Genomic DNA, 21,802 nt, shown 5'->3' with positions numbered 1-21,802 from the left:
ACATCTTACCCCCCGTTACATCTTACCCCCCCCGTTACATCTTAGCCCCCCCGTTACATCTTACCCCCCGTTACATCTTACCCCCGTTACATCTTACCCCCCCCGTTACATCTTACCCCCCCCCGTTACATCTTACCCCCCCCGTTACATCTTACCCCCCCCGTTACATCTTACCCCCCGTTACATCTTACCCCCCCCCCCGTTACATCTTACCCCCCCCCCGTTACATCTTACCCCCCGTTACATCTTACCCCCCGTTACATCTTACCCCCGTTACATCTTACCCCCCCGTTACATCTTACCCCCCCCCGTTACATCTTACCCCCCCGTTACATCTTACCCCCCCCCGTTACATCTTACCCCCCCCCCGTTACATCTTACCCCCCGTTACATCTTACCCCCCCGTTACATCTTACCCCCCCCCGTTACATCTTACCCCCCCGTTACATCTTACCCCCTCCCGTTACAGCCTACCCCCCCCCCCGTTACATCTTACCCCCCCCGTTACATCTTACCCCCCCCCGTTACATCTTACCCCCCCCCCGTTACATCTTACCCCCCCGTTACATCTTACCCCCCGTTACATCTTCCCCCCCCCCTGTTACATCTTACCCCCCCGTTACATCTTACCCCCCCCGTTACATCTTACCCCCCCCCGTTACATCTTACCCCCCCCCCGTTACATCTTACCCCCCCGTTACATCTTACCCCCCGTTACATCTTACCCCCCCCGTTAAATCTTACCCCCCGTTACATCTTACCCCCCCCGTTACATCTTACCCCCCGTTACATCTTACCCCCCGTTACATCTTACCCCCCCCCCGTTACATCTTACCCCCCCCGTTACATCTTACCCCCCCGTTACATCTTACCCCCCCCGTTACATCTTACCCCCCCCCCGTTACATGTTACCCCCCGTTACATCTTACCCCCCCCCGTTACATCTTACCCCCCCCTGACGACGCTGTAAGCCCCCGTGACGAGTCCCCCTCAGCGCCACGCCCCAGACTCCGCCCCCCCCCGCTGACACCGTCCTGCCCCCCCCAGAGGCTCCGCCCCCCACGCCGCCGGCCAGAGCTGTGCCGCCGTGTGGTGGCGCTTCTTCCTGCGGCGCTGGCACCGCTTCTGGAGCGCCCCGGTCACCGTGTTCCTGGGGAACGTCATCATGTACTTCGCCTTCCTGGGGCTCTTCAGCTACGTGCTGCTGCTGGACTTCAGGCCCCCGCCGCCCCGCGGGCCGGGGGGCCCCGAGATCATGCTCTACTTCTGGGTGTTCACCCTGGTGCTGGAGGAGATACGACAGGTGAGAGACCCCGACCCCTGACGCTGACCCTGACCCCGACCCCTGACGCTGACCCTGACCCCACCCTCACCCTCACCCTCACCCTGACCGTGACCCTAACCCTAACCCTAACCCTGACCCTGACCCTGACCCTAACCCTGACCCTGACCCTAACCCTGACCCTGACCCTCACCCTCACCCTGACCCTCACCCTCACCCTCACCCTCACCCTGACCGTGACCCTAACCCTCACCCTGACCCTCACCCTGACCCTGACCCTAACCCTGACCCTAACCCTGACCCTCACCCTCCCCCTCACCCTCACCCTCACCCTCACCCTCACCCTGACCCTCACCCTGACCCTGACCCTCCCCCTGACCCTCACCCTGACCCTCACCCTGACCCTCACCCTGACCCTCACCCTGGCCCTCACCCTCACCCTGACCCTAACCCTGACCCTCACCCTGGCCCTCACCCCAACCCCAACCCTGACCCTCACCCTCACCCTGACCCTCACCCCAACCCTCACCCCAACCCTCACCCCGACCCCAACCCTCACCCCAACCCTCACCCCAACCCTCACCCCGACCCCAACCCTCACCCCAACCCTCACCCCGACCCTGACCCTGACCCTCACCCTCACCCCAACCCTCACCCTCACCCTCACCCTCACCCTGACCGTGACCCTAACCCTCACCCTCACCCTCACCCCAACCCTCACCCTCACCCTCACCCTCACCCTCACCCCAACCCTCACCCTCACCCTCACCCCAACCCTCACCCTCACCCTCACCCTCACCCCAACCCTCACCCTCACCCTCACCCTGCACTGTGGTCAAGATGAGGTTGAGGGACATTCATCAGAGTGATCACAATTGGGGGATTCCGTTGGCCATCATTGGGCATTGATAACCAATGGGATATTGATTATTAATAAGATCTCATCATCTTCTTTGTTATTAAATGACTTAAAGGAGTAGGATGAGCTAGGCTCACAGTTTACTTTCTGTCTGTCGACGCCTAGAGCTTCTTTACAGACGAGGAGATCAACATCTTCAAGAAGATCAAGTTCTACTTGGAGGACAACTGGAACAAGTGTGACATGGTGGCCATCTCCCTGTTCGTGGTGGGGCTGTCCTGCAGGTAGGACGCCTTCTGGGTCCCTGGGACCAACAGGGGTCATCACTAGAAGGGCTTTAGAGTGCCTGGACCAGTCCCTCCTGACAGAGGTGTGATAGCAGGGTCAACACACGTGGACCTCATGACATTAATTATGGCGCTGGACACAAACTGAGTCCTAATTAACCAAACAGGCTTCAGTTGGTTCCTACGGTTACACCTCTGTGACAAAGGCTGAGAACAAATTGAATAAACGCCTTGGGAGAACCTAAATAAAGTGTAAAGAGTTCCCAGATGCGTTGTGTTGTTGCAGGATGTCCTCAAACACCTACGAGGCGGGCAGGACCGTGCTGGCCCTGGACTTCATGGTCTTCACCCTCAGGCTCATCCACATCTTCGCCATCCACAAGCAGCTCGGGCCCAAGATCATCATCGTGGAACGAATGGTGGGAGAGAGAGAGAGAGAGGGAGGGAGGGAGGGAGGGGGAGAGAGAGAGAGAGAGAGAGAGAGAGGGGGGGGGAGAGAGAGAGAGAGAGAGAGAGAGAGAGAGAGAGAGAGAGAGAGAGAGAGAGAGAGAGAGAGAGAGAGAGAGAGAGAGAGAGAGAGAGAGAGAGAGAGAGAGAGAGAGAGAGACTTTATTAATGGTGATGGTTAATGTATGTGTTACAGTAGTGAACTCTGAGCATCTAGTTAGTCTACCTCAGAGGTCTTCAACAGGGGGTCCGCTTGATTAGACGCTTTTTTTCTGCAATTTTTTCCACAAATTGAACTGTCTTTAAATACACATTAACATGAATCCAACACTCTAGCCGCGTTTACATGGACACTTTTGATCCGATTTCTAATCAGAATAGATCTATTCCTATCATGCCCAAATGTACTATATATATATATGGTATTTACGGTCTCTCGCGCACACCTGACACATCTGGACTGGCTGCGACATTTTTTCTGTATTTGATGAAAGCCCAGCAGGAGAGAGCTGTTCTCTGCCTGCTTCTTCAATTAAGAGGAAGGACAGCACAGCAACGTCCGTTTCTCGTCCTGTGTTTATATCTACTCCCTCCTCCGCCGCAAACAATGCGTATTTGGATGAGAGTGTGCAGCCAAGACTGTTGGGAGAGAGAGAGAGAGTGCTGTTATGTAAGGGATAATGTACAGAACGCCGGTCATTATCGGGAAATTAAGCGATCAGTAGAGATATATTCCGCCAAAGACGTTGACGTCGCTTAGCAACCGGACACGCTGGGGTTGATAAGTTACTGGACTACTCGCGGAGTAAAAGAAAGACACTAACAAACATCACTAATTTTCGTTTCCACATTTATGTTTTAAAAATGTCCATTTGAATAGCTTTTATGCATGATTACATGCAATTGACAGACATTGTTGATCTTGGCAGGTATCAGTTCATTATGTTATGTTATGTTTATGAATGGCAGTGGCATGGCCACCCTACTCACTGTACCTTGCACATGTTTAAAAAGAAAACATGAATATATGAACCTGTGTATTTTAATATCTTAGTATTGAGTGCAAAATAACACGGTACATTTATACATGGCACTATAGGACCAGTTTAATATCAAACACAATTTTATACAATACATAAGTAGGGGGTCCCCGCTCCATCTCTCCATCAGTTTGGGGGTCCTTGGCCTGGAGAACGTTGAAGACCCCTGCTCTACCTAGTTTATAAAACACAAGCAGAGTGAGGAGAGTTACAGACCCAGACAGACGCTCACACCTCCAGCCTCTGAACCCCATCTCTGTCTCCGTGTCTCCAGATGAAGGATGTGTTCTTCTTCCTCTTCTTCCTGAGCGTGTGGATGATAGCGTATGGCGTGGCCACCCAGGCCCTGCTGCACCCTAACGACCCCCGCATCGACTGGGTGTTCCGCCGGGCTCTGTACCGCCCCTACCTCCACATCTTCGGACAGATCCCCTTGGAGGAGATAGATGGTGAGGCCCGGCCGGATGAGAATGGATTTTCCATTAGTCCCTGAGGAAGGAGGTTCCTGCTGCGGGCCCAGGGATATCTCTCTCTGTCCGTCCGCCCATCCATCCCTCTAGATGGATGGGCGGCCATTTTCTCCTATCTCAAATGAAGATGAAAGGTCCCAGCGGCTGTAAGGCGATGATGGTCTAAGGGGATGACAGACCCTTTCACTGAGCTGTCCTCGTAGGCCAGGAGTCACAACACCACCGCTGCTGCTGCTAGCTGTCTGCTGCTCTATGACGAGTGCAGATAGGACCCCCCCCCCGGGCCCTGAGAGGCAGACCCTCATTAGTGCTGACGGCTCCACTAACGCTGGTTCTTGTCGTCCCCCCCCCCCGGTGTTGACGAGGGCAGCGGCCCGCATGCCGGACATCAACTGCACCGACGTCCCCGAGGAGATCATCATGGGCACCCTGCCGCCCTGCCCCAACATCTACGCCAACTGGCTGGTCATCCTGCTGCTGGTCATCTTCCTCCTGGTCACCAACGTGCTGCTGCTCAACCTCCTCATCGCCATGTTCAGGTCAGCCGCGCCCACACCGGCGCTCAAACCGTGAACGCACGCCAGATGTTTACTAGACCACGCGTGAGCGAGGGTCAGAGAGACCAGAGCTGGCGTTCCCGTGGCCGTGGAGAGGGAAGACATGTCCAGAAACAGAGCCCTCTGCTTCCCTTCAATGGTGAAGAAGGTTCAGATCAAAGATTTAGTCGGCTTTAAATGATAATTGATGGTAGAATCGTTTTGCCGTTATGTATTATGTACATATACCCTGGAAATGCAGAGTTCTCACGAGGGCAGAATTTGAATTTGCTCAGCGAGTCACGGGGAACGAGAAAAATACTCACTCCCCGATTCCCCTAGCCCAGACCATTAACCAATCACATCGGTGGACCCTTGCCCATTCTTCTGATTGGTCGTAGTGTTAGTGTGACCTGCAGGGTAGTAGCTTGAACCTGCATTAAGTGTCTGGAACCATTCCCTCCACCGTGTGTACCATCTATGATACTGACCTCTGAACGTTCCACCTCCACCCTCCTCTCCCCCCAGCTACACCTTCCAGGTGGTGCAGGAGCACACCGACATCTACTGGAAGTACCAGCGCTACCACCTGATCGTGGAGTACCACAGCCGGCCTGCGCTGGCCCCGCCCTTCATCATCATCAGCCACCTGTCCCAGCTGCTGCTCAGCGTGGTGAAGAGGACCGAGCCCAAGCAGGAGCACCTGGGTACGAGAAGCGCCTGTAGCGCCCCCTGGTGGCCCACCTTCAATACGCTGCGTTCAGAGAACCAGTCCCTGTAGCGCCCCCTGGTGGCCCACCTTATACACGCTGCGTTCAGAGAACCAGTCCCTGTAGCGCCCCCTGGTGGCCCACCTTCAACACGCTGCGTTCAGAGAACCAGTCCCTGTAGCGCCCCCTGGTGGCCCACCTTCAACACGCTGCGTTCAGAGAACCAGTCCCTGTAGCGCCCCCTGGTGGCCCACCTTCAACACGCTGCGTTCAGAGAACCAGTCCCTGTAGCGCCCCCTGGTGGCCCACCTTCAACACGCTGCGTTCAGAGAACCAGTCCCTGTAGCGCCCCCTGGTGGCCCACCTTCAACACGCTGCGTTTAGAGAACCAGTCCCTGTAGTGCCCCCTGGTGGCCGACCTTCAACACGCTGCGTTTAGAGAACCAGTCCCTGTAGCGCCCCCTGGTGGCCCACCTTCAACACGCTGCGTTTAGAGAACCAGTCCCTGTAGCGCCCCCTGGTGGCCCACCTTATACACGCTGCGTTCAGAGAACCAGTCCCTTGAGCGCCCCCTGGTGGCCGACCTTCAACACGCTGCGTTTAGTGAACCAGTCCCTGTAGCGCCCCCTGGTGGCCCACCTTCAATACGCTGCGTTCAGAGAACCAGTCCCTGTAGCGCCCCCTGGTGGCCCACCTTATACACGCTGCGTTCAGAGAACCAGTCCCTGTAGCGCCCCCTGGTGGCCCACCTTCAATACGCTGCGTTCAGAGAACCAGTCCCTGTAGCGCCCCCTGGTGGCCCACCTTCAACACGCTGCGTTCAGAGAACCAGTCCCTGTAGCGCCCCCTGGTGGCCGACCTTCAACACGCTGCGTTCAGAGAACCAGTCCCTGGAGCGCCCCCTGGTGGCCCACCTTATACACGCTGCGTTCAGAGAACCAGTCCCTGGAGTGCCCCCTGGTGGCCCACCTTATACACGCTGCGTTCAGAGAACCAGTCCCTGGAGCGCCCCCTGGTAGCCCACCTTCAATACGCTGCGTTCAGAGAACCAGTCCCTGTAGCGCCCCCTGGTGGCCCACCTTCAACACGCTGCGTTCAGAGAACCAGTCCCTGTAGCGCCCCCTGGTGGCCCACCTTCAACACGCTGCGTTCAGAGAACCAGTCCCTGTAGCGCCCCCTGGTGGCCGACCTTCAACACGCTGCGTTCAGAGAACCAGTCCCTGGAGCGCCCCCTGGTGGCCCACCTTATACACGCTGCGTTCAGAGAACCAGTCCCTGGAGTGCCCCCTGGTGGCCCACCTTATACACGCTGCGTTCAGAGAACCAGTCCCTGGAGCGCCCCCTGGTGGCCCACCTTCAACACGCTGCGTTTAGAGAACCAGTCCCTGGAGCGCCCCCTGGTGGCCCACCTTCAACACGCTGCGTTCAGAGAACCAGTCCCTGTAGCGCCCCCTGGTGGCCCACCTTCAACACGCTGCGTTTAGAGAACCAGTCCCTGTAGCGCCCCCTGTGGGCTCACCTTCAACAACACCCTCTCTCTCCCCCCCTCCCCCTCTCCCCCTCTCTCCCCCAGAGAGGGAGCTCCCGGCCGGCCTGGACCAGCGGCTGATGACCTGGGAGACGGTCCAGAAGGAGAACTACCTCGCCCACCAGGAGTGCCGACTGCTGGAGAGCAGCGAGGAGCGCCTCAGGAGCACCTCCTCCAAGTAATGCTGCTCCTCCTCCTCCACCCAACACCTCCACCTAACAACACCTCCACCTAACACCACCTCCTCCTCCACCTAGCACCTCCACCTAACAACACCTCCACCTCCACCTAACACCACCTCCTCCTCCACCTAGCACCACCACCTCCACCTAACACCACCTCCTCCTCCACCTAGCACCACCTCCTCCTCCACCTAGCAACACCACCTCCACCTAACACCACCTCCTCCTCCACCTAGCACCACCACCTCCACCTAACACCACCTCCTCCTCCACCTAGCAACACCACCTCCACCTAACACCACCTCCTCCTCCACCTAGCACCACCTCCTCCTCCACCTAGCACCACCACCTCCACCTAACACCACCTCCTCCTCCACCTAACACCACCTCCTCCTCCACCTAACACCACCTCCTCCTCCACCTAGCACCACCACCTCCACCTAACACCACCTCCTCCTCCACCTAGCACCACCACCTCCACCTAACACCTTCTCCTCCTCCACCTAGCACCACCTCCTCCTCCACCTAGCACCACCTCCTCCTCCACCTAACACCACCTCCTCCTCCACCTAGCACCACCTCCTCCTACACCACCACCACCTCCTCCTCCACCTAACACCACCTCCTCCTCCACCTAGCACCACCTCCTCCTCCACCTAACACCACCTCCTCCTCCACCTAACACCTCCTCCTCCACCTAGCACCACCACCTCCACCTAACACCACCTCCTCCTCCATCTAACACCACCTCCTCCTCCACCTAACATCACCACCTCCACCTAGCACCACCTCCTCCTCCACCTAGCACCACCACCTCCACCTAACACCACCTCCTCCTCCACCTAACACCACCTCCTCCTCCACCTAACACCACCTCCTCCTCCACCTAGCACCACCTCCTCCTCCACCTAACACCACCTCCTCCTCCACCTAACACCACCTCCTCCTCCACCTAACACCACCTCCTCCAACCACCTCCTGATCTGAGGCCTGTCCCTCTGACCTGAGGCCTGTCCCTCTGACCTTTGACCTCTGACCTGTGACCTGCCCCTCAGGGTGCAGAGCCTGCTGAGGATGGCCGGGGGCTTCAAGGACCAGGAGAAGAGGATGGTGAGCGTTGAAGCCCAGGTGAGAGGAAGCTCCGGACTGAAGGGGTCCCAGGGGGGGGCTGTTCAGTCCAACCTCCGGACTGAAGGGGTCCCAGGGGGGGGGCCCCTTCAGTCCAACCTCCGGACTGAAGGGGCCCCGGGGGGGGGCTGTTCAGTCCAACCTCCGGACTGAAGGGGTCCCAGGGGGGGGGGCTGTTCAGTCCAACCTCCGGACTGAAGGGGTCCCAGGGGGGGGGGGGCGGGGCTGTTCAGTCCAACCTCCGGACTGAAGGGGTCCCAGGGGCGGGGCTGTTCGCCCACAGGTAGCGGAGTCTCTGGGGTTCAGTGTTCTCTGGGGTTCAGTGTTCTCTGGGGTTCAGTGTTCTCTGGGGTTCAGTGTTCTCTGGGGTTCAGTGTTCTGTGTTCTCTGGGGTTCAGTGTTCTCTGGGGTTCAGTGTTCTCTGGGGTTCAGTGTTCTCTGGGGTTCAGTGTTCTCTGGGGTTCAGTGTTCTCTGGGGTTCAGTGTTCAGTGTTCTCTGGGGTTCAGTGTTCAGTGTTCTCTGGGGTTCAGTGTTCAGTGTTCTGTGGGGTTCAGTGTTCAGTGTTCTCTGGGGTTCAGTGTTCTCTGGGGTTCAGTGTTCTCTGGGGTTCAGTGCTCTGGGGTTCAGTGTTCTCTGGGGTTCAGTGTTCTCTGGGGTTCAGTGTTCTCTGGGGTTCAGTGTTCTGGGGTTCAGTGTTCTCTGTCCTCCAGGTGCGGTACTGCGGTGAGGTTCTGTCCTGGTTGGCCGAGTGCTTCGCTCAGAGCACCCTGAAGTGTGGCCGTGACGCCCCCAAGTCTCCCAGTGAGTCAGTCCTCCTCACCAGTACCATACTGACCTAACCTACTGGGAGACCGGCTGATAACCAGTACCACACTGACCTAACCTACTGGGAGACCGGCTGATAACCAGTACCACACTGACCTAACCTACTGGGAGACCGGCTGATAACCAGTACCATACTGACCTAACCTACTGGGAGACCGGCTGATAACCAGTACCATACTGACCTAACCTACTGGGAGACCGGCTGATAACCAGTACCATACTGACCTAACCTACTGGGAGACCGGCTGATAACCAGTACCATACTGACCTAACCTACTGGGAGACCGGCTGATAACCAGTACCACACTGACCTAACCTACTGGGAGACCGGCTGATAACCAGTACCATACTGACCTAACCTACTGGGAGACCGGCTGATAACCAGTACCACACTGACCTAACCTACTGGGAGACCGGCTGATAACCAGTACCACACTGACCTAACCTACTGGGAGACCGGCTGATAACCAGTACCACACTGACCTAACCTACTGGGAGACCGGCTGATAACCAGTACCACACTGACCTAACCTACTGGGAGACCGGCTGATAACGAGTACCACACTGACCTAACCTACTGGGAGACCGGCTGATAACCAGTACCACACTGACCTAACCTACTGGGAGACCGGCTGATAACCAGTACCATACTGACCTAACCTACTGGGAGACCGGCTGATAACCAGTACCACACTGACCTAACCTACTGGGAGACCGGCTGATAACGAGTACCACACTGACCTAACCTACTGGGAGACCGGCTGATAACCAGTACCACACTGACCTAACCTACTGGGAGACCGGCTGATAACCAGTACCACACTGACCTAACCTACTGGGAGACCGGCTGATAACGAGTACCACACTGACCTAACCTACTGGGAGACCGGCTGATAACCAGTACCATACTGACCTAACCTACTGGGAGACCGGCTGATAACCAGTACCACACTGACCTAACCTACTGGGAGACCGGCTGATAACCAGTACCATACTGACCTAACCTACTGGGAGACCGGCTGATAACCAGTACCACACTGACCTAACCTACTGGGAGACCGGCTGATAACCAGTACCATACTCCCACCTGACACTTGGTTCTCTGAACCCGCTGACTGGACCGACGGCCATGTACTGTTCCACCTCCTCCTGACTGACGTTATTGTAGCTCGTTTTGGATAAAGCGTCTCCTAAATACCCTACACCTAGAACTAAAGCAGGTGCTAACTATGGCCGTTGTTACCGCTGCAGTGTCGTTGCCAGGAGCCCAGGCGGGGGGGGGCAGAGGCCGGCCCCAGGCCGCTGGAGAGGAGGAGGCCGAGGCCGCCGGGCCCCGGGCCAGACAGCAGGGCTACGGGGCCAACAAGAAGTTCCCGTACATCGATGAGGAGAAGCGCTAGATGGAAGGACACCAGGAGATCCAACGTGCGTTTGCTCATTTCCATACAGGATATCAATTCAGATAAAGACAAATACAATACTTTAGAAAACTCACTTTTAAATTGAGTCAGTACCAAATGTTTCAAAGCTTTTCCCTTTCACTTGAGGTGAAGACCCAACTTAGCAGAGACACGATTAAAATGTTTTCACTACACTAGTTGTGTTTATTATTCAGTTCTTCGTTTATTAGCACAATGTCAACTGTGATTTTTCAAAGCTGTGGTCAAAAAAAGATGATTCATCCTGTGGTTTGGATTCATCAGAATCAAAGAGTTGGCCTTCTTAACATGGAGCTGCGAGATTGGGTTGACAGCTGATGATAAAAAGCAACAAAGCACAAACAAATCATCACAATATGGTGGTCCACTGGCCGCCATGGGCAGGTTGGGTGGCCGACCACCTCCTGGGGTTCGACTGCGCGTCTTCTCCAAGTCTGAGTCTCATCATCCACCACAAACACACAGCTCCACAAACACACAGTGCTGCTCCACAACACACAACCAGCGGATGAAGGCACTAAATATGCAGTCGTTTTCTGTACACAAAAAGTCCAAAAGCATTATTGGTTTATCGAAAAAAAAGTGTTGATGTCTCGGTAAAACAGTGGATTAAAAAGTAGATGTAACAAAGTGTAATAAACCATAAAACATGGCTGAAACAAGAATAGGAGATCTGGCCTACAGGTGATCTTCTGCCAGAGGTGGGCAGTGTTCAGAAGAAGGTCCAGAAGGAACATCACTCTTATATAATAAAAGTCGCACGTTCTAGATAATACAAGTATGATTCTCTCTCTTCAGTCTCTTCTTGGTCTGAGTCACAAACGCTTCTTTGACCTCAGAGTTGGAGTGAGATGCTCTTACCTTCCGTTATTCCCTAACAATTTACACTTTTGAGATTTGAGTTGAATAAATCTCTTCCACAATACCTGAACTAATAGAAAACAGCTCTGAAGATATGTAGATGACCATAAAGCTTAACAAGACCAGAAATCAAAACTATTGTTGTAGAAACCCATCATTTTGTTTGTTCTTGATCCAGCATTTACCAACAACCAAGTCTTCTGACCAATCGTGTTGTTGTACCGCTAGTCGGCATGTCTGTACAGACTCAATGTAATGTTAACCAACACGGCAAATCAGTTCCCGTTAGCACATCTTAAAGTGTAGTGACATTGAAGTGTCCAGAACCGTAAGCAGAGTGTAATGATACGTGACTGAAAATAAGCAGCACAAAGAAATTGTGTTTTTCTCGGATGGGTTCAGGATGCCAGGCTGTGTGTGTGTGTGTGTGTGTGTGTGTGTGTGTGTGTGTGTGTGTTAGCAATAACAAGGCACACACAGCTCTTATATGACAGATGAATACATGATTACATCACCTTCTTGTATCTGACTATAGGTGAATAATTTTATAGCCAAAGGAAGGTTTGAAATTAGAGGAACTAACTCCTAATTACTGAGCCGTGAAAGTAGTCAAAGAAATTGAAAATATAAAATAATAAAATAACAAAATCCCACAATTTCATAACAGCCGAGAGAATGTGAACAATCCCATCGCCCTGAACCCCTCTGGGCCTCGTCTGGGCCCCTGAGTCCCTCTGAGGGCCCCCCCCCCTGAGTCCCTCTGAGGGGCCCCTGAACCCCTCCAAGCCCAGTCTCCCCTAGACGTCCTCGTTGCCCCGGGCCCCCTAGACGCCCCGGGGCCCCTAGACGTCCTCGGGGCCCCTACACGTCCTCGGGGCCCCTACACGTCCTCTGGGCCCCTACACATCCCGGGGCCCCTAGACCCCCCCAGAGCCCCTTTGGCTTCCTCGGGGCCCCTAGACGTCCCGGGGCCCCGGGGGGTCCTCGGGGCCCCGGGGGGTCATGCCGGCCCCCTCGCGGCGCAGCGCAGCGTCGAAGCGCAGCCCGACCTCGCAGCGCACCATCAGGGTGTCGTCCTTGACGTAGGCGCGCTGCTGCAGCTGGTTGAGGTGCAGGAAGGTGACGTAGCCGAAGCCCTTGGGGTTGCGCGCGATGGTGGGCCTCTGGAAGGCCTGCAGGTCGGGCTTGGTGTCCATCTCCTCCGTGTGGTGCTGGCCCTCGGCGCCCTGGTCCAGCACCGCCAGCCGGATGGTGCCCTGGAAGGGCCAGCTCAGCTGGGCGTCGTACACCCCCTGCATGGTGTGCACGAACAGGGAGATGAAGTTGGAGCAGCGCGGGGCGCTGGGCGCCTGCAGGTGCAGCCGGAGGCAGAGCTTGTAGCCGGGCCGGCCCGTGTAGAAGCAGGGGCTGTGTTCCACCACCGCCACCCCCTGCTCCTGGTTCCGCAGCAGCGCCGAGAACCCCCGCAGCCGCCACACGAAGATCCCCTGGCACTGCTGCGCCTCCAGCTCCTTCACCGTCTCCTCCAGCACCGCCACCCGCCGACGCATCTCCGCCAGCTGCCCGCCCTGCATGGGGCGCACACCAGGGCCGTCAGACTGGAGCCGTCTCTGAGGCCGCACCTGCTCTGAGAGGCTAGGGTTACCTGCTCTGAGGGGCTAGGGTTACCTGCTCTGAGGGGCTAGGGTTACCTGCTCTGAGGGGCTAGGGTTACCTGCTCTGAGGGGCTAGGGTTACCTGCTCTGAGGGGTTAGGGTTACCTGCGTCTGAGGGGCTAGGGTTACCTGCGTCTGAGGGACTAGGGTTACCTGCTCTGAGGGGCTAGGGTTACCTGCTCTGAGGGGCTAGGGTTACCTGCTCTGAGAGGCTAGGGTTACCTGCTCTGAGAGAATAGGGTTACCTGCTCTGAGGGGCTAGGGTTACCTGCTCTGAGAGGCTAGGGTTACCTGCTCTGAGAGGCTAGGGTTACCTGCTCTGAGGGGCTAGGGTTACCTGCTCTGGTGGGCTAGGGTTACCTGCGTCTCCTTCCCGATGACCAGCTCTCTCAGCTGGTGGTCCTGTGTCACCAGGCGTCCGTCCATCTCCCGCAGCGTCTGGCTGACCTCGCTGCTCTGGCTGGAGGCGGTGCCGCTAGCCCCGCTCCACATGGAGGACCCCCGGGGGCCGCAGGGGCCCGGGGGGGGCCCCGCCGCCCCCTGGTCCTCTGAGGACGAGCAGGACGCCCCCGGCAGCCACAGCGATTTGGGCGCGGTCTCGCCCAGGCTCATGCTGCGCACAAACTCGGCCATGTAGCGCATGTGCATCTGGGTGAACTCCTGCGTGTGCTGCGCCAGGTTGTGCCGCTGCATCTGAGGGACCAATCACAGCGCGTCATGAGGCTGAGGAACCAATCACAGCGCGTCATGAGGCTGCACCCTGAGGTTCTTACCCGCTCCTGGCAGCCGAAGGTGCTGAAGGTGCAGGCGATGGGCGCTTTGGGGCAGTCGGTGTCACAGTGAGACTCCATCTGCAACACAGCGGACATCAGTCACTGGAGCGCGCACACATCCACCACACATTAAGGGATGGGCCACTGATGGTCCATGAAGCAGGCAGCCATGGTTTCCCCTCAGGCGTCTGAGCAGCTCCCATTAGGCCTCCTCCGTCTGTTATAACTCAGCATGTGTCTCACGTGGATGTAACGCTAGTTCTCCATTCAGCCCCACCCACCTGGTCCCTGATGAGCTCCAGCCCACAGTACTGGCACTTCACGTTGGCGAATGGACACTGCAGCTCGTGAAGCTGGAAGACAAGAAGGAGACCGGAGGCTCAGGGGAGCACCTTTCATTACACATCAATCAATGAGTCAATACATCAGGCTGCTGACTTCCAGAACTCCTCTCCGCTGTCATTGAGTGGATGTGAGGGCCCTCCTGTCCCTGAAGGCAGCAGGGTGTGAGTGGATGTGAGGGCCCTACTGGCCTGAAGGCAGCAGGGTGTGAGTGGATGTGAGGGCCCTACTGGCCTGAAGGCAGCAGGGTGTGAGTGGATGTGAGGGCCCTACTGTCCCTGAAGACAGTAGGGCTCTCTCTCTCTCTCTCTCTCTCTCTCTCTCTCTCTCTCTCTCTCTCTCTCTCTCTCTCTCTCTCTCTCTCTCTCTCTCTCTCTCTCTCTCTCTCTCTCTCTCTCTCTCTCTCTCTCTCTCTCTCTCTCTCTCTCTCTCTCTCTCTCTACTACGAATGCTGGTAACATAAATTGTAAAAAGACACACCATGTAAAGTTATTTTGTCGTAATAAGCGGGATAATGTATAGAACGTCGCCGGTCATTATCGAAAATAAGCCCCTGCAAAGCCCCGTCGTGGCTTATTTTCCAGGTAATGACCGGCGTTCTATACATTATCCCTTAAATAACTGTTGTTAAAGCACAGCTGTGCTTCGTTGTGCAAAAAAACAAAAACTAAACCTAAATAAATGGTTGATGGTGAATACTTGTGGCGTTAAGTTAAATCTACACACTTTACCCGTTTTGTTCAAAATATCGTTATAATATCGTAAATCGCCATTCAAACAAAAAAGATGGAGACATGAGTTTTGGTCCAACGGCCCGGCAGCAGGGGGTGAGAGGCTCTACCTGCTGCTCCTCGTAGACGAAGCTGGCCACGCAGTCAGGGCAGGAGACCAGGCGCCGGAGGCACTGCAGCGTGGCGTGCTCCTCCAAGCTGCTCTTCAGCACAGCCTGCTGGCAGCGGGGGCACAGCAGGGTGGCGAAGGGACACTGGCCCACGTGGGTCTGGGGGGGTGCATGGAGGACACCAGGTCAGCTGTTGGACTAGACTGCTCCAAAACACAACATCACTGTTTCTAGAAGATATTCTTGTCTGCTTAACAAACGTGCTGCAGGCAAGAGTGGAGCCCCATTATTTGAGTGTAATTAGTTAGAAATGATAAAGTCATCAGTCAGCTATTAGAGTGAAAGGCGCTGTGGGAATATGAGCGTGCCTGCACATGCCTCGGCATGAGAGCTTTTTGATTGGTTGACATTAGGTCTGAATGAGCCGCTCCAGGCTTCTCTCTGACCAATCAAAGCTTGTCTTCCCTTTCTTTTAGTAAAAGCTAGCTCTGTTCTGCTCCCTCTCTTAACTCATATGTACACCAGCTTGTTGTCACTTCAGCAGACGCTACGCGTTCATACTGGTTCAGACTGGTTCAGACTGGTTCATACTGGTTCAGACTGGTTCTTATTGGTTCATACTGGTTCATACTGGTTCATACTGGTTCAGACTGGTTCAGACTGGTTCAGACTGGTTCAGCGTTTCTACCTCCAGATGCCTGAGCTCCATCTTGTGTTTGCAGCCGGCGTTGGGACAGCGAACCGTGAGGGACAGGATCTCCCTTTTGGCAAAGTTATCAGGAAAGAGCTGCTCCTCTGAGAGCATCTCGTTGTCCACGGGACAGCGCTGGCCGGTGTCGCTGCAGGAGGAGGAACGCATCGTTAGAACGCATCATCGTTAGAGCGCATCATCGTTAGAGCGCATCATCGTTAGAACGCATCGTTCAACTGAACAAACGAGTTCCTCATGAGGACGGATCTGTGTGAGGAACAAACCCAGTTAGTATTTGATTAAAACAAGGTATTTACTTCTTTGTATTGTTTGTTGTAGGAATCAGAATTGTTCTTTAATCAAGCCTGTATTAGTGCTACAGTCCGTCAGGGCGGTAGAGCAGCCTGTATTAATGCTACAGTCCCTCAGGGCGGTAGAGCAGCCTGTATTAGTGCTACAGTCCTCAGGGCGGTAGAGCAGCCTGTATTAGTGCTACAGCCCCTGAGGTGGTAGAGCAGCCTGTATTAGTGCTACAGCCCCTGAGGTGGTAGAGCAGCCTGTATTAGTGCTACAGTCCCTGAGGAGGTAGAGCAGCCTGTATTAGTGCTACAGCCCCTGAGGTGGTAGAGCAGCCTGTATTAGTGCTACAGTCCTCAGGGCGGTAGAGCAGCCTGTATTAGTGCTACAGTCCCTGAGGTGGTAGAGCAGCCTGTATTAGTGCTACAGTCCCTCAGGGCGGTAGAGCAGCCTGTATTAGTGCTACAGTCCCTCAGGGCGGTAGAGCAGCCTGTATTAGTGCTACAGCCCCTGAGGTGGTAGAGCAGCCTGTATTAGTGCTACAGTCCCTGAGGTGGTAGAGCAGCCTGTATTAGTGCTACAGTCCCTGAGGTGGTAGAGCAGCCTGTATTAGTGCTACAGTCCTCAGGGCGGTAGAGCAGCCTGTATTAGTGCTACAGTCCCTGAGGTGGTAGAGCAGCCTGTATTAGTGCTACAGTCCTCAGGGCGGTAGAGCAGCCTGTATTAGTGCTACAGTCCCTCAGGGCGGTAGAGCAGCCTGTATTAGTGCTACAGTCCCTCAGGGCGGTAGAGCAGCCTGTATTAGTGCTACAGTCCCTCAGGGCGGTAGAGCAGCCTGTATTAATGCTACAGTCCTCAGGGCGGTAGAGCAGCCTGTATTAGTGCTACAGTCCTCAGGGCGGTAGAGCAGCCTGTATTAGTGCTACAGTCCCTGAGGTGGTAGAGCAGCCTGTATTAGTGCTACAGTCCTCAGGGCGGTAGAGCAGCCTGTATTAGTGCTACAGTCCTCAGGGCGGTAGAGCAGCCTGTATTAGTGCTACAGTCCCTGAGGTGGTAGAGCAGCCTGTATTAGTGCTACAGCCCCTGAGGTGGTAGAGCAGCCTGTATTAGTGCTACAGTCCCTGAGGTGGTAGAGCAGCCTGTATTAGTGCTACAGTCCCTGAGGTGGTAGAGCAGCCTGTATTAGTGCTACAGTCCCTCAGGGCGGTAGAGCAGCCTGTATTAGTGCTACAGTCCCTCAGGGCGGTAGAGCAGCCTGTATTAATGCTACAGTCCCTCAGGGCGGTAGAGCAGCCTGTATTAGTGCTACAGTCCCTGAGGTGGTAGAGCAGCCTGTATTAGTGCTACGGCCCCTGAGGTGGTAGAGCAGCCTGTATTAGTGCTACAGTCCCTGAGGTGGTAGAGCAGCCTGTATTAGTGCTACAGTCCTCAGGGCGGTAGAGCAGCCTGTATTAATGCTACAGCCCCTGAGGTGGTAGAGCAGCCTGTATTAGTGCTACAGTCCCTCAGGGCGGTAGAGCAGCCTGTATTAGTGCTACAGTCCCTGAGGTGGTAGAGCAGCCTGTATTAGTGCTACAGTCCCTCAGGGCGGTAGAGCAGCCTGTATTAGTGCTACAGTCCCTGAGGTGGTAGAGCAGCCTGTATTAGTGCTACAGTCCCTCAGGGCGGTAGAGCAGCCTGTATTAGTGCTACGGCCCCCGAGGGCTGCGGGCCGGGCTGAACCTCAGCCGATTCGTACCGGATGGACTTCTGGATGCAGTGCTTGCAGAAGCGGTGTCCGCAGGGCGTCTGGATGGCGTTGCGCAGCGCCATTAGGCAGATGGGGCACTCGTATTTGCTCTCGAGGGGGGGGTCAAACTCCACGTCGTAGCCCTGCAGGGGGGCGGCGGTCAGCAGGGAGGTGGGCGTGCTCCCGAACAGCGTCCCCGAGCTCTCGGACGGGCTGAGCAGCGACTCCCGCTCCTTCTCCAGCATGGCCATCGCACAGCTGGACAGCTCCCCGCCGCCGCCGCTGCGCTCCGCCTCCAGGCTGTCCTGCTCACTGTCATAGAACGCAGCCATCTGCAGGAGCACAGAGCAACCGATCTAGAGCCACCTGCAGGAGCACAGACCAACCGATCTAGAGCCATCTGCAGGAGCACAGAGCAACCGATCTAGAGCCACCTGCAGGAGCACAGAGCAACCGATCTAGAGCCACCTGCAGGGAGCACAGAGCAACCGATCTAGAGCCACCTGCAGGGAGCACAGAGCAACCGATCTAGAGCAACCTGCAGGAGCACAGAGCAACCGATCTAGAACCACCTGCAGGGAGCACAGAGCAACCGATCTAGAGCCACCTGCAGGGAGCACAGTTCAACCGATCTAGAGCCACCTGCAGGGAGCACAGAGCAAACGATCTAGAACCGTCGGCTGATTGACAGCCATACATTAACGCCATAAAGAGGCGCGTCGCTCCACCCGGAGGTGCACCGCCCTGGACCCCACCCTGCTACTCGTGTTATCTAACCTCAGCTCACGACCCCCATTCGGTAACAGGAGGAGGTATCTTGGGGAGTCTGTCTGAAGGTTTAGGTTCATCTGGGTAAACATGATATAACGCGATCCCCTCCATCCTGGTGGTGTTTGGGTGGAGCGTCCCCGCCTGGCGAGGCTGATGCGGAACTAACAACATCCTCACTGAAACCAGTGTAGAAACCAGTACCGAAACCAGTACAGAAACCAGTAGAGCTACCGGCCCTGACGGTCCCCCTGACTGGTTTCCAGACTCACCTCTCCTCCTCCTAACTCCAGCTTATCGCTCCACGTTAACGCGTTTCCGTAAACTCTCACCTCACAGGAGAAGTTTTCTTTTTTGTTTCCTGATCCTCCAGACGTCACGGAGGGGAAGTCCGTTTCATATTGGTACTCAAAACATAATGGTACAGCCCGTTAATATTGGTACAGCCCATTCACATTGGTTCAGCCCATTCACATTGGTACTGCCCATTCAACTTGGAACAGCCCATTCATATTGCAACAGCCCATTAATAGGCGTTGACCGCTCCGATATGGCGGCCATGCAGACTTGTCGCGAGAGATACCATGGAACCATCGCCACACGAGCTTTCCCGCGGTCGCCGAGACAACGCGGCGAGTTCCGGACGGCCCCCTCGTGCGCCCCCCGGTGGCGGGAGTTTTCACGGGTCGCCGCTGCAGATGAGACGTAAAGATGGCGGACCTCGGGAACGATTATCCCGAGTCTTCGCTCTGTCGCGTCAACGGTTCCCGAAAAGCACATTTCCCCGGAAGGATCCTGACGGTTCTGTGTACCCTCCTCTTGCTGGCGGACCGCGCCGGTGCCACGACCCACTGGGTGGTCACCGAGGACGGGAAGATACAACAACAAGTACGAGCTACCGGCTAACGTAGCACTGCAGGCTAGCTGCATAACACCGACAGTTGCTAGCCGCCAACTAGCTCATCGATCTCCTCTATCCCCCCTATCTATCGTCTACCATATGCCTCCTCCGCTGTAGCTGAGCTCAGACAGGGTTCCTCTTTCATCATCACTAACATGAACATTAACTGACAGAAGGGTTTGAGTCGCTAGCCGCCGTTAGCTGTAACGTGGCTAGCGCTGTCTGACACACGTACACGTCAACAGGAGGGTGTTGAAAACGTACACGTTAACGTGAGGGTGTTGAACACTTTCACGTTAACGGGAGGCTGTTGAACACTTTCACGTCAATGGGAGGCTGTTCAACACGTACACGTGAGGGTGTTGAACACGGTAACGTGAAGGTGTTGAAGACGTACACGTTAACGTCAGTGGGTTTAACGTACAGGGTAACGTGTGTTTTCGGTCAGGGTCTTGATGTTCACGTTGACCGGGTTCAACTTCACGTTCTCCGTCCTCTGCACGTGCTCTAGGTGTCAGACCGTTACAATGTGTTATTCTAGTAAACTCCATGATCCTATCCAACACATCAGATGGTACATTTGCATCATAGTTGTCTGTTATCTCTAAATAAATAAACGGCCAATGATGAATGATATAATAATAAACAATAATATTCTGCTACGTTTTCCTCTGGCAATGACATTAAAGGTCTCTTATCCATCACTGACCACCTGAACCACATTGTTGCAGGTAGACTCTCCTCTGAACCTCAAGCACCCTCACGACGTGGTTATCTTCATGAGACAGGAGACCCGCGTCAACTACCTCAAGAAGCTGGAGGTGCTTTGAAACAACACAACCTAACAGACGTTCATGACAAACACACAGTACATCCAGTCATGTGTCCTGTCCTGTTATCTAACCTTTTGTTCAGCCACCAATGAGCTTTGATTGACTGCCCTGCTCTGCTTTGACACAGAAGCAACTTGTGGAGCAGAAGATCCACATCGAGGAGAACGAGGACCGGGACACGGGGCTGGAACAGAGGCACTACAAGGAGGACTCGGACTGCGTCCTGGCCAAGGTGCCTCTGGGGGACCTGGACCTCTATGACGGCACCTACATCTCCCTGGAGAGCCAGGCCATCAGGTCAGCAGGGGCCCAGCGACCAGGCCCAGCTCCACCCTGTCCTTCATACGGGTCTCCTTCATGATTAGAAGGTTGAGTTGGCCAACAGTTGTTTGCTGCTTTATGTTACCATTAATGCAATTATTTGTCTATTGTCCTCAGTCCCGAAGAGCATGTGGACTCCAGGTCAGCCCTCCCACCCGAACTGGAGAGGCCGGACTGCAGTCAGATCTCTGAGCTGCCCTACAGCATCCACGCCTTCCAGCATCTCAGGGTGAGTGAGCCCCTGTCCTCCTCCAGACCTGACCGTCGTTCTGCACAGACGTTTACCTTCAGCAACCTTCTCAATCAACGCTCCTCCCTTTTTTTCCTCACTCTTGATTTATTAACTGACTGAGTTCCAGTTTCTTCTTAATTACAGATTTTCCATGTCTCCGTTCTGTCGATGCAGTATGGTTTCTGTGCAGCAGAATGTTTATTGATGCTAAACATCGATCTCCGGCTATGTCTCCTTATTGACCCCATAATGCTCTTTGTTTGCTGGCCATCAATGAAGAACAGAGGAGGGATTTGGTCATTACCATGCATCTTTATGTTTACATTTCTGATCTAATGTAGCGCTCTCTGCTCCCCATTAACGCTCTCTCTCTGTCTCTCTCTCTGTCTGTCTGTCTGTCTGTCTGTCTGTCTGTCTGTCTGTCTGTCTGTCTGTCTGTCTGTCTGTCTGTCTGTCTGTCTGTCTGTCTGTCTGTCTGTCTCTCTCTCTCTCTCTCTCTCTCTCTCTCTCTCTCTCTCTCTCTCTCTCTCTCTCTCTCTCTCTCTCTCTCTCTCTCTCTCTCTCTCTCTCTCTCTCTCTCTCTCTCTCTCTCTCTCTCTCTCTCTCTCTCTCTCTCTGTTCTAGGGGGTGCAGGAGAGGGTGAACCTGACCTCCCCCCTGCTGTCTAAGGACGACCCCATCTTCACCTCCCTCTCTCACAAGCTGGGCCACAGCGTGGACGAGGTCGGCCATCGCATCCACCAGGGCCTGCTGAGGGTAGGCCTGCCCCCCGCCCCCCTCACCTGGGGCCCCCCGGACCCCTCACCGGGGGCCCCCCAGACCAT

At 55.3% G+C, this 21,802-nt stretch overlaps 3 protein-coding genes across 8 annotated transcripts in view; 2 read left to right on the top strand and 1 right to left on the bottom strand.

Annotated features, from left to right (window-relative positions):
* Positions 1 to 10,892, top strand: part of trpm5 (transient receptor potential cation channel, subfamily M, member 5) — a 36,551-nt gene extending 25,659 nt beyond the window's left edge. For all 3 annotated transcript variants that reach the window (XM_030377329.1, XM_030377327.1, XM_030377326.1), the window contains exons 18-27: positions 1,048 to 1,303; positions 2,307 to 2,425; positions 2,715 to 2,847; positions 4,190 to 4,364; positions 4,756 to 4,924; positions 5,450 to 5,628; positions 7,205 to 7,337; positions 8,397 to 8,469; positions 9,181 to 9,271; positions 10,547 to 10,892. In XM_030377329.1, the coding sequence (XP_030233189.1) occupies positions 1,048 to 1,303; positions 2,307 to 2,425; positions 2,715 to 2,847; positions 4,190 to 4,364; positions 4,756 to 4,924; positions 5,450 to 5,628; positions 7,205 to 7,337; positions 8,397 to 8,469; positions 9,181 to 9,271; positions 10,547 to 10,695 (1,477 nt within the window). In that variant the 3' untranslated portion in view covers positions 10,696 to 10,892. The remainder of the gene's footprint in view (positions 1 to 1,047; positions 1,304 to 2,306; positions 2,426 to 2,714; positions 2,848 to 4,189; positions 4,365 to 4,755; positions 4,925 to 5,449; positions 5,629 to 7,204; positions 7,338 to 8,396; positions 8,470 to 9,180; positions 9,272 to 10,546) is intronic.
* On the bottom strand, positions 10,877 to 19,263 carry traf6 (TNF receptor-associated factor 6). Of its 4 annotated transcripts, none has more exons than XM_030377333.1 (8): positions 18,964 to 19,263; positions 17,933 to 18,289; positions 15,895 to 16,045; positions 15,207 to 15,365; positions 14,305 to 14,376; positions 14,024 to 14,101; positions 13,611 to 13,943; positions 10,877 to 13,163 (listed from the first exon to the last, which is right to left on the bottom strand). In XM_030377333.1, the coding sequence occupies exons 2-8, from the start codon at positions 18,253 to 18,255 to the stop codon at positions 12,552 to 12,554; spliced, it is 1,728 nt and encodes a 575-aa protein (XP_030233193.1). In that variant the 5' UTR covers positions 18,256 to 18,289; positions 18,964 to 19,263; the 3' UTR covers positions 10,877 to 12,551. The 4 variants fall into 4 exon arrangements, with proteins under 4 accessions (XP_030233193.1, XP_030233192.1, XP_030233194.1 ...); XM_030377332.1 differs by having other exon boundaries at positions 17,933 to 18,255; XM_030377334.1 differs by having other exon boundaries at positions 17,933 to 18,255; positions 19,024 to 19,263.
* A 98-nt stretch (positions 19,264 to 19,361) lies between these two features.
* The window catches only part of ttc17 (tetratricopeptide repeat domain 17), a 28,096-nt gene continuing 25,655 nt past the window's right edge, over positions 19,362 to 21,802 (top strand). Inside the window, exons 1-5 of the mRNA XM_030377330.1 lie at positions 19,362 to 19,579; positions 20,324 to 20,413; positions 20,553 to 20,722; positions 20,864 to 20,975; positions 21,603 to 21,734. Of these exons, the coding sequence (XP_030233190.1) occupies positions 19,403 to 19,579; positions 20,324 to 20,413; positions 20,553 to 20,722; positions 20,864 to 20,975; positions 21,603 to 21,734 (681 nt within the window). The 5' untranslated portion in view covers positions 19,362 to 19,402. The remainder of the gene's footprint in view (positions 19,580 to 20,323; positions 20,414 to 20,552; positions 20,723 to 20,863; positions 20,976 to 21,602; positions 21,735 to 21,802) is intronic.

Source organism: Gadus morhua, chromosome 14 (assembly GCF_902167405.1).
Source record: "Gadus morhua chromosome 14, gadMor3.0, whole genome shotgun sequence".
NCBI classification, from domain to species: Eukaryota; Metazoa; Chordata; class Actinopteri; order Gadiformes; family Gadidae; genus Gadus; species Gadus morhua.
This window is presented reverse-complemented; position numbering and strand designations above follow the sequence as displayed.

Coding starts and splice junctions, on each gene's coding strand:
- traf6 (XM_030377333.1), bottom strand. CDS start 18,255: ATGGCTGCGTTCTATGACAGTGAGCAGGACAGCCTGGAGGCGGAGCGC. Junction 16,046..17,932: donor TGCATCCAGAAGTCCATCCG/GTACGAATCGGC, acceptor CTCCTCCTGCAG/CGACACCGGCCAGCGCTGTC. Junction 13,944..14,023: donor CCTTCGGCTGCCAGGAGCGG/GTAAGAACCTCA, acceptor TTGGTCCCTCAG/ATGCAGCGGCACAACCTGGC.